General features: G+C 37.1%; 1 protein-coding gene across 4 annotated transcripts; it reads right to left on the reverse strand.

The window, feature by feature from the left end:
* Positions 1–7,612: 7,612 nt before the first annotated feature.
* LOC147533169 (polyadenylate-binding protein RBP47-like) lies at positions 7,613–11,934 on the reverse strand. 4 transcript variants are annotated; one of them, XM_086646516.1, is made up of 7 exons: positions 11,821–11,922; positions 11,355–11,715; positions 9,543–10,023; positions 8,747–8,808; positions 8,490–8,620; positions 8,290–8,386; positions 7,613–7,993 (listed from the first exon to the last, which is right to left on the reverse strand). In XM_086646516.1, the coding sequence occupies exons 2-7, from the start codon at positions 11,640–11,642 to the stop codon at positions 7,826–7,828; spliced, it is 1,227 nt and encodes a 408-aa protein (XP_086502642.1). In that variant the 5' UTR covers positions 11,643–11,715; positions 11,821–11,922; the 3' UTR covers positions 7,613–7,825. The 4 variants fall into 4 exon arrangements, with proteins under 4 accessions (XP_086502642.1, XP_086502640.1, XP_086502641.1 ...); XM_086646514.1 differs by having other exon boundaries at positions 8,747–8,823; positions 11,821–11,901; XM_086646515.1 differs by having other exon boundaries at positions 11,355–11,934.
* Positions 11,935–15,108: the final 3,174 nt, after the last annotated feature.

Genomic DNA, 15,108 nt, shown 5'->3' on the forward strand with positions numbered 1-15,108 from the left:
AGTGTCATGTTATAAGCATCTAAATGCAAGCAGCTCAGTTGGTTTGATGCTTCAATATCAATACGGGAAGCCCGGGTTCAAGTCACACGGATGAAAATTTCAGTATTTTTTTATGACTTGTGCGTTTTATTGCTTCTTTTTAAGAGCAAACCACTTCTTTGCTTTGCTAGTTGTTTCGAATAGTTTTTGTTCACGAAATAAGGATTAGAGACTGTAAATCTCAAATCACTCTTCATCAGTCTCTAACGTATTCCTTTCTTAAAAATGTGTCTTTCTCTTGTTCACGGACCTCGCTTCACTTTTAAATTTGTTCTAAGTTAAAATCATAATCGACAGTCACACATTGACAAGATCAATAATTTAATTTTTCTAAAATTTTAGTAGACACCAACATTTGATTATTTTAAGGAAAAAGTTGTTTTGTTATCAAGGAAAAGCAGCAAACACGCCTAAATGTTAATTTTTATTTCCATAGTTTAATGTTTATTTTTTAAATTTCAAACTAATGTTTTATAAAAATAAGACTCTCGTCAAACCAGAGAAGTTTTACATAAAACGTGTCACGACAATCATATAGTAACATTATACATTGAGTTTGGATTTGTTAATGATTCAGTCTTAAGTTTATAGTTAAATCATTTGAAAACAAAAAAGTTCAGATAAAAGAAACTCTCTTGTTTTTTTATATAAAGGGGCCCACTTCAAATTTAGCACCGGGCCCCTAAATTGTCAGGCACGGCCCTGCTCCAAGAAAAAGGAATTGAAGAAAGGGATAAAGAAAAACCAAAAGGAGGGAGAGAGGCATTTCTTTTGCAAAGACAATGATTTGCGTGGAAAATATGGAATTTGCAAAGAGAGAAGATACGCAATTAGCAAGACCTTAATGTATTATCTGTTATGCAAATTAGAGTGCAAAAATAAAATTAGTCTTAAACACGAAGTCTTTTAAGCCAAGGACGGAACTAGGAGTAGAAATCAAGGGGGCCAACCAAAAACCTTATAAAAATTGACAAAATCTGAGCCTACAAATGCTCGAACTCGGGTCTCTCACTCCCACCTTTACCATCTCAACCACACTACATATGTGTCATGAGTTTGACTTGAACGTTATTTATGAATAAATCAGAGGGCAAACAACATTTCTGGATCTTTGCAGCAAGTCAAGGGGGGACATGGCCCCCTTTGACCTGCATGTAGATCCGTCCCTGTTTTAAGCGTATAAGTCTTAAACACTAAGTCCTTTGTTTCTTCATTTTTCAAGCATATCAATGTACTTAGGGGTGTGCAAAAATAGACCGAACCAATCAAACCAAACCGATCCAAACCGGTCCAGTCGGTTTTTAAACCAAACCAAACACCGAGTGGTTTGGTACGGTTGTAGATTTCTATAAACCAACTGGCTTGGTTCGGTAAGTGGATGTAATTTTTAAGAACCATTAAAACCAAACCGAACCAGTCAAGTTAAATTAATAATATATATATATATATATATATATATATACATTATTTTTTCTAAAATGTATCTACATATCTCTATAATTTCATACAAATACATATGTTTCATCAAGTTCTACCCATACAAAACAACAACACTACTACAATATAATGTTACTAGCTACTATAAAATATTTCGGTCGGTGGCCTGCACATGTCTTTAATGTTTCAAATGTTTTTTCGATGTATTATGTTAATTTGATTGTTTCTCTTGGTTTTTAAGGAGTGTTGTCTTTATTTTATATGTCAATGTATGAAGAAAGTTATTCGATTTGCCGATTTTCATGGAGAACAAATTATTTTTATAGATGGTTTGGTATCCAGTGGTATCCAAACCGCTTATGATGGTTTGGTTAGTAACTGAACCAAACTCTGAGCGGTTTGGTAACGGTTTGAAAAAGCACTAACCAAACCATGAGTGGTTTGGTAACGGATGACACCAAAATACTGGATACCGAACCAACGAACACCCCATATGTACTTTGGTTTATAAATAAAATTAATTATTTATGGAGGAATTCTTGCCTTGAATTAAAAAATAATAAGATATAGAAAAAGAATTCAACTAAGTAAAGGCCTGATTAGTCAAGCAATGTGGGAAGCCTTGCGGACCATTGAAATGATTAGAATAGTTTAGATTCTCTATAATTGAGTAGAGTCGTTCTGGGGCGGTGGTTTTTCAAATAAGCCCGCAATTGAGTGTATGCCCTTTCTAGGAGAATTAGCTAAGGAATCCCAACAATGAAATATGCTAAAAGTCATGCTAAAATAACTCCAAATAGAGGTGGTATTCATAGAGTTGACACTTCAGATGTAAAATTTGCCGTTGTTGTTAAACAAATTGAAGCTTTAGAAATGAGTTAACCTAAACCTTTTGTGAAGATCAGACACATAAAATGAGTGTTGAAAATGAACATAACTTAGCCATGCTCCATTTGTGAAAATCCTATACATACCGGTAATAGGTGTGCTTATTCTTTGGAGATGATGAAAGAGAGCAGACTCATGTTCTCTATCAAAATTCTAGGCATGATAACCGTCAAAGGTATGATCCATCTTCCAACACATACAATTCGGGTTGGAGAAATCATTCTAATTTCTCGTGGTCTGAAGGTCAGTGTCAAGGTCAGACTCTTGGTCAGTTTCGTAATTCTACCAATCCTCCAGGTTTCAGCCATTCTAGGAAACCACCAAACAGAATACTAAAATTGTTTTCTATACCAAACATTCACTTTCTAGTTTAGAAATCCAAGTAGTTCAGATTAAAGAAGCCTTAAACCAGAAAGCAAATAGCATGTTTCCTAGTCAACCTGAGTCGAACCCAAAAGGTACACAAAATAGACGGCCACCCGAACAAGCCATATTAGTCACCCTTAGAAGTGGTAGAGGTGTAAACAAAAAGAAGGGAGTGTTTGAGAAAAATGAATTAGATTTTAACCCTTCTTCTTGTTTAATGAGACCTCTTGTAATAAGCCTGAATAGATTTTGTACCTGATGACCCTCAACGTTTAGCCGAAGAAGAAATTTCAGTTTGAGGAGATATTGAAATTTATTATTTACAATTCAAAAAAGATATTGAAATTTATTTCAATAATAAGTTAGTATTAACATTCCATTATTAGATGAAACTAAGCAAAACCCAGCTTACGCTAAATTTCTAAAAGATTATGTACCGGAAACATAAAACGAATTGAGCCGAATTTGAACAATTAATTTGGAGGCAACCAAACACAGTTTGGAGGAAGAGAGCCATTCCTAGGCAATTCTTGGAGCAATTGGGAAGCAAAATTTGCAGGAAGAAACAATTCCGATTTCGGGACGACGGGGTCTTTGTAAGAATACATGTTTTGCTCGTTTCTCTTTATTATTTGTAATTTGACTATTCAAACCATGATTGTGAGTTTCTCTTTATTATTTGTAATTTGACTATTCAAACCATGGTTGTGAATTTTGTATTGGGTTTCTCGCCCTCAATCAAAGGTAGACGATGAAACAAATATTTGACCTTTAAGACATGAGTTTTAGTTAATTAAATCTTCTTACTTACATGTTAATGATTTCTTAATTGTCATTCATATTGATTTGATTTTTTTCATTGTTTATATTTATATTTCATGGTTTTATATTTCATGCTTAAGTTAAATTGTTTGATAAAATATTCTTACTAGTTGATAAGTACTAGTTAGGAAATTATATTGTTTCAAGCGGAGGCGATTGTAATTTAGATGTAAGAATTGATTTTACCGAATAATCTTCCGGGATTCGAACAGTTTATTCTCTTGAATTTTGAGTTATAAAAGAGAGAGACTTAATTAGTTACAGTACTTGTGTCTAAACGTGATTTTACATAGCGGATTCTAAAACTCTAGACTTTTCTTATCTTAATCTTGTTCGATTTAATTTTTCGCTATTTTATTATTTGCTTTTTCATTCACTCCAAATTCACCGTTTTCTTGTTTCTATTTTTAGATTCTACTAATTTTTTTGTCTCATCTTAGTGGGATTAACCCATACTTGCTTATATCTACACTGCATACTTCCATGCACTTGCAGTTACTTCTACCAAAAAATATGAACCTATTTTAACCTAGTATTATACTATTGTAGATTTGCATCAGTTAGCAAGGTTTGAAAGTGAGGGAGAAGATGAAAGATTAGTAAGAACATGAGAGAAACAAGCGTTATATCAAGAATTAGAATAGACGAAGAAAGAGATAAATAAACGTGTGAGCTCATAGAAGTGTATAGTAGAAAAGGTAAAAAACGATTTACAGGTATAACTGATAGTAACGCAAAAGAAAGCCGAATACAAACACTGGCCAACATCGACGGACGACTGGACGAATTGGTCACATTGTGGAAGCCATCAGGGAGTCTACTCCTAAAGCTTATTATTCCCATATCTCATTTCTTGCTACCTTCACTTCCATCCATTGTTTCATTTGAATTTGCTTTCAGATAAAAATCTCATAGTTCTTAATGTGAGAATAGTCTGACATGGGAGAAGGGGTAAATAGCAAGCAAGAATATAATGTATAAGTCATCTCTACTTATTGTCAATTGGTTTTAAGGTGGATAGCTACAAACTTAACATAATACCAGAGCTAAGTGCACACGTGATAGGCTTAAAAGCCACACGGTGCTCCACGTTACCCGAAAAAAAAAAATACGTGTTCCGGCTAGTCCTTCATCTTGAACACGATCCAAGGAAGAGCCATTAGTCTAGTCCACAAGTTAGGAATCAATCATTTTTCCCGAGTCTAAATGGGCAGGTAGAAGACTGGGCCCCAGTGTGCTGAGTCTGGAAATACACCTACACCTGTGGGCGGTCCAGACTTAGAGCCTCTCCCGAGACTCTTAAATGTTAAGTTTGCGGGTACCCAACTCAAAACCAATCGACAATGAACGAAAATGACCTATACATTATATTCTTGTCTGGGGACTTGGAATTTAAATCTAGTAACTGTTTCCCTTAATGTGTTAACCTCGTTATATAAAGGTACAAAAACTAATTTCGAAGTCAACCATAACTATACTTTACTGGAGCGTCTAAAGGCGCCACACCATTTTACTCAGGCTCGTCTCCCTTTTTGGCCCTCCTACAGAGTGGGCAAGTGTGAGGGGACTTGGCCAAATCGTACTTGGCTTGAACAACACAAAGTCAGACCACGGGGAATGCAAAAGGTGAAGGGAGGCCTATGCAAAAATGCAACGAACCTTTAGAGACACCTTCACAACTGGCTGAACTTTAACACCACCTGTAATTACTTAGGGGGGGGGGGTAGTGGAGCAAGACTTTCGCGGACTCTTGAGAGTCCGCGAAAGTCTGAGGCATTCAAATCCAGACATTTGAGAGTCCACGAAAGTCTGAGGCATTCAAATCCAGACATTTGAGAGTCCACGAAAGTCTGAAGCATTCAAATCCAGACATTTGAGAGTCTATGAAAGTCCGAGGCATTCGATTGTAGACAAAATATGTCCCAGACTTTGGTGGACTTCATAGTTTGATGAATTTGTGAAGGATTTGGGACAAATTTGGAAGCCAAAATGTCTTTCAAAAAACAAGAGACATTTAAAGTCCATCATGTGATCAAAAAACAATAATAATATTAAAATAATAAATGTCTACCAAATGTGATTAAACAATAATAATAATATTAAAATAATAAATGTCTACCAAATGTCCATCAATGTCCACAAATATTCACAGATGTTTACGAAAGTCGAAAAATATATTTTTGAAATGTTAGTATAAACATATTATTTCATGTGATTAAACAATAATAATAATATTAAAATAGTAAATGTCTACCAAATGTCCATCAATGTCCACAAATATTCACAGATGTCTACGAAAGTCGAAAAATATATTTTTGAAATGTTAGTATAAACATATTATTTCATGTGATTAAACAATAATAATAATATTAAAATAATAAATGTCTACCAAATGTCCATCAATGTCCACAAATATTCACAGATGTCTACGAAAGTCGAAAAATATATATATTTTTGAAATGTTAGTATAAACATATTATTTCATGTGATTAAACAATAATAATAATATTAAAATAGTAAATGTCTACCAAATGTCCATCAATGTCCACAATATTTACAGATGTCTACGAAAGTCGAAAAATATATTTTTGAAATGTTAGTATAAATATATTATTTCATGTAATTAAAAAATAATAATAATATTAAAATAATAAATATCTACCAAATGTCCATCAATGTCCACAAATATTCACAGATGTTTACGAAAGTCGAAAAATATATTTTTGAAATGTTAGTATTAATATATTATTTCATGTGATTAAATAATAATAATAATATTAAAATAATAAATGTCTACCAAATGTCCATCAATGTCCACAAATATTCACAGATGTCTACAAAAGTCGAAAAATATATTTTTGATTAGCACAAATATAATATGCATTACACATTTTGTCAATGGATTCAAGATCTTAAAATGTCCCCAGGACATTTTGTCTATGGATCAAATGTCTTAAAATGTCTATAAAGACATTTTGTCTACAAACTCTCAATGTCTTGAAAATGTCTATGAACACATGTTGTCTATAATAACTCATCCGAAATGTCTTGAAATGTCTACGGGACATTTTGTCTATGAAAGTCTGTGAAAGTCCCGCTCCACTACCCCCCCCCCCCCCCCCCCCTTAGTTTAAACTTAAAACACAAATAAGTCAAATCTAGACTTACTAAGGCGAAGCAGACGAAATAAAAGATGGTTGCGCCTTTAGGTGCACCCCGAAATTTCCCGTAAGGCATCTGTCTGTAGGCACACCACCCTGTACGGCCCAAGAGGCACACTCCACACCCCATTCTCTTCTTCGTTTGTTCTTCGTTTTCTCTCTTTTTTCTCTCTTCGAAGAACTAGCAAGAAAAACCTAGAGATTTAATCTACAGAGCTTGATCAAAGAAGAAGGGTTTAACAAGAGATTAAACCTAGGCGCATCCCTACGCCCCTTAGTTTCTTCATTTGCTGACCTAGAGAAATGAAGAAGAGGGATTTAACCTGAAAGAATTTAACCAAGAGATATAAACTAGAGATTTAGCCTTGAGAGCTTGATCCAAGCTTGAAACGGGATTTAACCAAGAGAACTTAAACTGGACAGTCCGACTCCTCTATGGCTGGGCCTGTCCGAGCCATTACTTTGCACCACGAACTTGGCAGTCCGAGTGACGGGCACCTATTGGGTCCAGAAATTGATTACAGTCAAAAAACACTCTTGGGGACCCCTAGAGCAATTCAATGAAGACGTTGTAAGGATATGGGATATCCTCATCTGGTTAGGCACAGGCAATGTCTCGACACTGCTTTCTCAAGTAGGGCAAGGCCCAAGCCAGGAAGCCCATAAACTTGCTTGGGCTCAGGCAAGTAGGGGCAGATAGGAGTGTCTCATGCTGTTTTCGAAGCCCCTAGTGCAGGCAAAGAACACACCTTCAATGTAGTATCACAATATACCTAGACCTTGAAGACTATTAAGTGTATAAAACCTAATGCCAAAACAAGATCAAATGCAGACTGTGAATCAAAATTTGATCTTCACCAAGTCACCAATTAAGCAAAATTTCATGGAGAAAAACCATATTTCTCTTACAAATCTCTTAAATTACCAGAAAATTGTCAATAAAATAATCCCAAACATAGTCAAAATTCAATCTACCTTACCGTGGGCAACTCGTGATGATTCAACAACACCCCTCAAGTTACAAGCTAATATTTCAGTTTAACATGCCTAGAGTCGTGGTTTTCTTCCTGACTACAACGTTTTGCACTCACATACCTCATTCTAACTAGTCCTCAGCTTACTTGTTGTTGCTGGTTGCCATTGCCGTACACGGGATAAGCACCATATGTTGCAGCAGCTGCATACATATTAGGGTCCTGAGGGACAGCTGCACCATAACCGTAGTCGTAAACCTGTCCTCCGTAGTATGCTCCACCCCACTGGCTACCATCGCCTCTCCCCTGTTGAAACCAAACATAAATATGAGACAGGAAGAACGGAGGAGAGAGCATTAACGAAGCTCGTAAAAAGAGATGTAGAAGGTGAGGAACATCAAACACCAGATGACGTTGAGGTGGAAGTGTGAGGAGGAAGAGGCTCATTAAAAAAGAACTGGGGGTAAAAGTCTATTTTGGATACCCCCAAAACCAAAAGCTCACTCAATTCACAAAATGTCTCCACTTCTTAGTGACCTTTTTTTTTATGGAATGTGGATATTATTCTTTTTTCTGGTTTGAAAAAAAAACAACCCATTTACCTGCTTGTTAGCTGGATTACGACCCCAAGAAAGACGCACAGTTTGTTTGCCAATAATGGTACCGTTCAACCTTAGCAAAGCCTCTTCAGCGTTGGTTCTGCAGAAAGGTCTTATAGATCAGAACTTTGAAAGATAACTGGACTTTTAACTTCTCACTCCATATATATAGAGAGAGACAAGAAAGAATACAAGGACTGTACCTGTTAGCAAATTGAACAAATCCACATCCTTTTCCGAGTGGGATTTTAACAGATACAATCTCACCATATTGAGAAAAGGATTGCTTGAGATCTTCATCAGTTACGGAGGGGTCAAGTCCTCCAACAAAAACCTTGAATGAAACACACGTCAAAGCAGCACATGGATAAGCTCAACAAAAATCTAGAGTCAAACATTGGTTAAAGCAGCACATAGATAAGCGTAACTAATGACCAATAAAGAGTAAAATCTGTCTCACTGTTGTGTTCGTAGAATCACCATCAGACTGGAACCCTTGGGCAGAACCATTTGCATATCCACCTGCCAATACCAAAGCTAATTAAAACATAAAGTAAGACATTTTAGTAAACAATCAAAGTTTCAAACACTAATTTCATAGTTAATGAAAACCGTTACAATGGCGTTCTAGTTTTTACGTAACACGAGTACACCATGAGTAAACGTATGACGTATCAGCATTCGAGTTTGGTAAGAGGACATTGAATATACAAAGAGTCCCTGAGTGTCCAATACAAGTACCCGGATCATTGGATCGAAGTATCGGAAACGATAAATAATTATAAGAAAGAGTGTCCAAGTAAAAATGTCCTAATAAGCTACACCAGGAGAAACTATGAACCATAAACGCGTTAAGCATTAAGCACATCATGTACAGCACACAATATAAAGAGCCAATGAAGGAGTGAACTGCCTTGTTTTGCTGAAAGTGAAAAAGAAAAATACCCTCTACTAATAGAGGTGAAGGACTGAAGACTTCATTTCCCTCGAGTAGATGAAGATTATGTTTCAGCATACAAGACCAGGTAGAAATGGAGCATACTGGAGGTGGTTAAGTATCAATGTATCATTAAACTATTTGACTGCAGAAGCTCTCTGGTATGAAAATTACAAACGAGAAGAAAGAAGTACAGGAGTGAACTGTGAATATGTCAAGATGATGGGATGAATATCGATGAGATGAACATGAACCCATGTTCTTGATAAATGTTTCTTTGTTGCTTTAAATATCAAAAGATATGAATATTATTGCATACCTTGCGAGGACTGCTGCTGTTGAAATCCAGAAGACTTCCTAGGGGTTGCAAGACCTATGCGCATTTGCCTACTAGAGCAATATACACCGTTCATTTCAGTCATTGCTCGCGTTCTCTCATTATCATCACCAAATCTCACGAAACCGTAACCTTTTGAACGACCAGTGTTTGCATCAATTACAACTTTAGCCCCCTTCACAGATGGATATTTATTTGCAAAAGTTTCTTGCAATAATGTATCAGTTACGTCAGAAGCCAAATCTCCTACAAATATTGAACGGTCTGAACCAGCATCTGAACGCCTGTCGCCCATACTGAATGATGCCCAGTTCAAGCGGAAAGGTTGTTCTGTATTAGGCATTGCAGTGCCGTTGTAGTCCTGCAAAACCTTCTCAGCAGTAGCATGTGAAACAAATTCCACAAATCCATATCCTTCAGTTTGACCAGTTTGCTTATTTCGTATAACCTTTATGGAGATCACCTGCTTATTTGATGATACACGATATCAGAAACCCAGTAGACAAAATATACCCGAATGTTTACATATATATATATATATATGTGTGTGTGTGTGTGTGTGTGTGTGTGTATAATCATGGACCCATATGGAGATGATTCTGTGAACCAGAATGGATAATCCGAGAGGAATAACAGATATTAGCTACCCTTTATTTTCATTTGTAAGAGGCCTAGCAAATCTATAGTTACAAGCAGATGCCTCTATAAAACTCTCTGTTTCAAATAAATGAAGACAAGCATGAAAATACTTGTACATAAAAATCGAGTAGCGAAAGGATGCAAATGAGAAAGTACAATGACAACCCACATTCAAGAGAATAACACATCTTAGGTACCCTTCTTTTTATTTGTACACGGTATTGCGTAATTAAATGTTATCTAACACACATTAACAAGAGGGCATCTAATTAATACCCCTCTTGAGGGTATTTAGATACCCCAGATAGCAAGTTTTGGAAATTTTATTAGGTATTTGATTGTTTTGTGATGGAGATGTCATATACGGAACTCCTATTAATGAACTTGCAATTATTCTTGGATCAAATCTAAATGTTTACTTTTGTTTGAAAAGTTACGACTTACGAGTTCTATCTCTTCTCTCAAATTACTCTCTTTGAAAATGCATAGTAATATTAGCAAAAAGGCGGAAATATACAACACTAATATAGCGGAGGCAAAGGAACGGACCAATAAACTGATAAAGAGCCTCAATAAACAAAAAAGAAAAACAGGGGAACCAATAATTACAAATCCCTACTTGAATTTCTATCCATTCTCATTGCTCATAGAGTTCTAGACTTCTAGTTGAACAACTAGAAAAACTTTTGCAAGTATAAACCTCATGAATTACTTTCACATACAGATAGTTCGAAGTAGAGAACGCATATATATGAAGTACTTCCAGAATGGGTTAGAAATCAATCCCACATATGACAAGTAAACACTAAAGATAATTGAATCATATTTTACCATTAATTCAGATGTTTTCTATCCACAAATCTCAATACATCAAGGAAATCCAAGAAACAACATTGAAGAATTACTTAGTAATTCATCAATTTTATCAAATACTAGTAAACCAAGAAATTAAACACTTTCACCAATTCCACAGGCTTAATAGAATCAGTAATTAATCAATGAATATGTTCATCCTGAATCAATCACTTTACATGTCTAAAACTAAACAGATCTCAACCTAATTCAACTAATAACAAAACGATGCACATTCAAGAGATTATTTTCTAGAGAAAAAATATAAACAGGAATCAAGATTCAAGGAGGAAAAGAGCTAACCGCGCCGGTGTGACCAAAACAAGTATGCAAATAATTCTCATCCATCCAATACTGAAGATCACCAACCCAGATCGTTTTATTATCTTCAGCCGATCCTTCACCTCCTTGTTGTTGTTGTTGTTGTTGTTGTATCTGTTGTTGATGAGGATAAGCCATGAAGTGCGGCGGATAATGCTGATGCATCATCGGATGTTGCATCATCATCGCAGCTGGATATGGCATCGGCATCCACTGTTGCGGTTGCTGTGGTTGTTGTTGTTGAGAATCAGTACTGTTCGTAGATTGCATCTTCGTCTCCTAATCTTTATCTCTTTCTCTCTCTAGAACTTCCTTCTTTTCTGAGATTTGATCTAAAGAAACACTGAAACTTAACTCGATGAATGAATAGAGAGAGAAAGTGATACTTTTAGAGAGAGAAAGTGATACTTTTAGAGAGAGAAAGAGAGAGAGAGAGTCAGAGAGAGACCTGGACTGCTAGAAGAAGAAGAACCAGGTTTTGAAAGAGATACCTCGTAGAACACTGAAGAGGCTTTAAAGGAAAGAGAACACAGATAGCGAGGATTGCCCTTGCTTAAACGGTGGACAGATTTGTTTTTAACCGTTCGATTAAATTATTATAACTCGGTTTTATCCGTTGATTTTTAAAAATTAAAAATCTAATGGTTGAGATTGTATCAATTCATGAACGTCATCCACGTCCTTAGATATTTTATCTGATTTACTTACGCGTGGATTTGTACCCGGAAGAATCTAGTTAGGGTTCCAAATAGGTACATCTTACAAGTTCCGGGTATGACTACTGGGACTCCACAAAATTTAACGTTTCGGGTTCGGCTGGGGCTTCGGGAGAGGTAATTCAGGTTCGGCTAGGGCTCCACTCCACAATTATGTGGTAGTGGACCTAGGGGTGGGAATCGGGCGGGCGCGGTCGGGTTCGGGCTACAAAGTGCCGGGCTCGGGCGGATCGGGCTCGGATAAGCCGAGCCCGAGGTAGTGAGCCGGGCGAATCATGGAATTGAAGTGCCCGTAGCCCGTCCGAGCCCGGCTGCCCGAGCGGGTTCCAACGAGCTCGGATCGGACGGGCTCGGATTTTTGAGATTTCTTTTTTTTCTTTTCTTTTTTTTTTAGAAGATTTTTTTATTAATTAACCTAACTATTTCTGAAACCCTAGATTCCCACCCCTACCCATCATACACAGAGTACATGTTTACCTTCTTCATCTCTTTCTCTTTCTGTCTAGAAAGAGATAGGGTAGATTAGAGAGAGAGAGAAAATAAGAGGAATGGAAATAGAGTTGTGTAGTTTATATAGGTTTAGAGAGGTTATCTTGATTAGGTTTTAGTGTTTATTAGGTTTTTATGAGTAATGGAATTTGGGGAAGACTTGAATGGCAAGGTCTTTTCAGAACAAGATTCAGTATGGTTTCAAAAACAACAGAAGACAAAGAACAACAATCAACAAGGACAACAACAAAGGAAAGAGAAGAAGAGAGAGAAAATTTATTCTCATTAAGAAATCATCAAAAACTGGAAGAGGACAACAAAAATCTGAGTCTGGATCCTCAGAGGAATCATCAGTATCATCATCAGCTTCATCATCATCATCATCATCAGACCCATCCCCATCAAGAAGAAAACGAAGAAGAAAAAGATCTAACTCATCAACACCCACATCTTCACCTTCATCAACAAGAACAAGGGTTTCATGGATTTTATCAACTTCATCAACCAACATCACTAAATGGTGTTGAATAGATGAGAAGGGGAGAGAGAGTAGAGAGATGAGGCGGCTGAGAGAGGAGGCGGCTAAGAGAGAGGCAGAGAGAGAAAGTTGGGTTAATATTAGGGTTTCTTTGTTGAAGAGAGGAGGGTTTTTATAATAGATTCGGGCAGGTTGACGCGGGCGGGTGGCGGACGGACCTAACGGGTCGGGACTTGGAATTGAGGGTATGTCCGAGTCCCGACCCAATATGCCCGAGCCATCGGGGCGGGACTTGGAATTGAAGGTATGTCCGAGTCCCGACTCAATAAGCCCGAGCCATCGGGCCGGGTATGCCCGGCTCGGGTAGGACTCGGGCTGCGGGTCAAAACGGTCCGGGCAGAACGGGGCGGACCCCGGGTTCCCGGACCGTTTTCCCAGCCCTAAGTGGACCTAGTGGTAAGGTTTTACTCAAAAAAAATTATGTAGCAGTGGTAAAAGAGAGAGAATAGTGATACTATCATTGGTTTACACAACCAACCCAAATGTAAACTCATGGGTCATAGATTGGGCAGGGTTGGGGAAATAGTCTGAAAATTCGAAATTCGTCATGGGTACTCGAGTCTGTTAGAGTTCACGCGTAACCGAAATTCGAAGGCGGATTTAGCCCGACCGACCCGGTTAAATAAACAGAACAAATTCGGGTTTTGAAGTGCTACTCGGCATCCCGCCCAAACCCGTCAGTTAATATTTATCCGAAATAACCCGCTTTCATATATTTATATTACAATACCTAAAAATACCTATGTACTTTGTATGTATTTATACATACATATATATATATATATATATATATAACACGTAATTATCCATTACTACATATAGGTATGATGGTGGACTGTGGATGTGACGGTTATATGGTTATGGTGACCAAGGTGACAAAATATGGTAGTAACCCGCCAGTGAAATCATGTACAAAATAGATTAAATGTATTTTGATCATTTTTAAATATTTTAACTATAATATATATACATATATGGTTGTTTGATGACCCTTTGGCAAGGCATTATTAAGAGAAATTTTTTTTTTTTTTGAATTGGTAAGCGTGTGCCTCGAACCCTTGACCTCTAAGTTGGAAGACTTACCTCTTACCACTTGAGCCAAGGGTTGTTGGCTTTTATTAAGAGAAATTTAATTAAATTTCTGCTTCGATAGAAATTTCGGTACAATGGAAATGGAAATAGTTTGGTCTCTTCGACCGAGATATTTTGAAATTTTGGTGAAAACCCGATACCTCACCTGATACCCGAGAAACCCGAAGATTTGACGAACTTGGACGAGTTTTGGACATTAGGATTTTTAAAATAACCCTCCCGATTAAGCCTGAAACCCCGAATAGACAAAGAGTTTCAAAGCCCGACCGACCCAACCTGAGGAATGATATGAACCTGACCGGTCCGACCCGGACCAATTCCCACCCTAGATTGGGGTATCCTCATCGAGTGACGTGTCTTTTAGTTGGGTTGTAACATGTATATTTGTCTCTGTTACTTATCACTTTTTTTTTTTTTTAATTGGGTTGTAACATGTATATTTGTCTCTGTTACTTATCACTTAGTAAAAATTTAAAAGCCACTTTGGCAAAATAAGAATAGTTTCCCGAGTATAAAATTTAGGTGGATAGTTTTTTGTTCCCCCATGCATGCCTCCACATCTTCTCCTTCTTCTCTTTACTCCAGTGAGGTTGCCCACAAACTTCCATCATCGACTACTAACAAAAAAATTCTTCTTCTCCCTTTGTACTCCCACCAACACCACTACTGCACAACACAACACATCACAAACCACAGTTTTCTTTCTCCCTGTAGTTTCCTTCGACGTCAGGAACATCGACGAAGGGGAACTAGAGAGAAAGAGAAGCATAGGTGGTGGCGAACTAGTGGTGGTAGTAGTGGGAGGAGGAGAAAAGAAAGGAAAAGATCAGAAAAAAATCACTGACGACCCTTGCCATTAATAGAGTGCTCGGCCTCGGAGGCATCAAATTTTCTTACCTAA

This window comes from Eschscholzia californica, unplaced genomic scaffold (assembly GCF_041429995.1).
Source record: "Eschscholzia californica isolate CP2 unplaced genomic scaffold, dmEscCali1.0.p SCAF_6, whole genome shotgun sequence".
In the NCBI taxonomy this organism is placed as follows: Eukaryota; Viridiplantae; Streptophyta; class Magnoliopsida; order Ranunculales; family Papaveraceae; genus Eschscholzia; species Eschscholzia californica.

Coding starts and splice junctions, on each gene's coding strand:
- LOC147533169 (XM_086646513.1), bottom strand. CDS start 11,642: ATGCAATCTACGAACAGTACTGATTCTCAACAACAACAACCACAGCAA. Junction 8,387..8,489: donor TTTGTTCAATTTGCTAACAG/GTACAGTCCTTG, acceptor ACCTTTCTGCAG/AACCAACGCTGAAGAGGCTT. Junction 7,994..8,289: donor GTAATCCAGCTAACAAGCAG/GTAAATGGGTTG, acceptor TGGTTTCAACAG/GGGAGAGGCGATGGTAGCCA.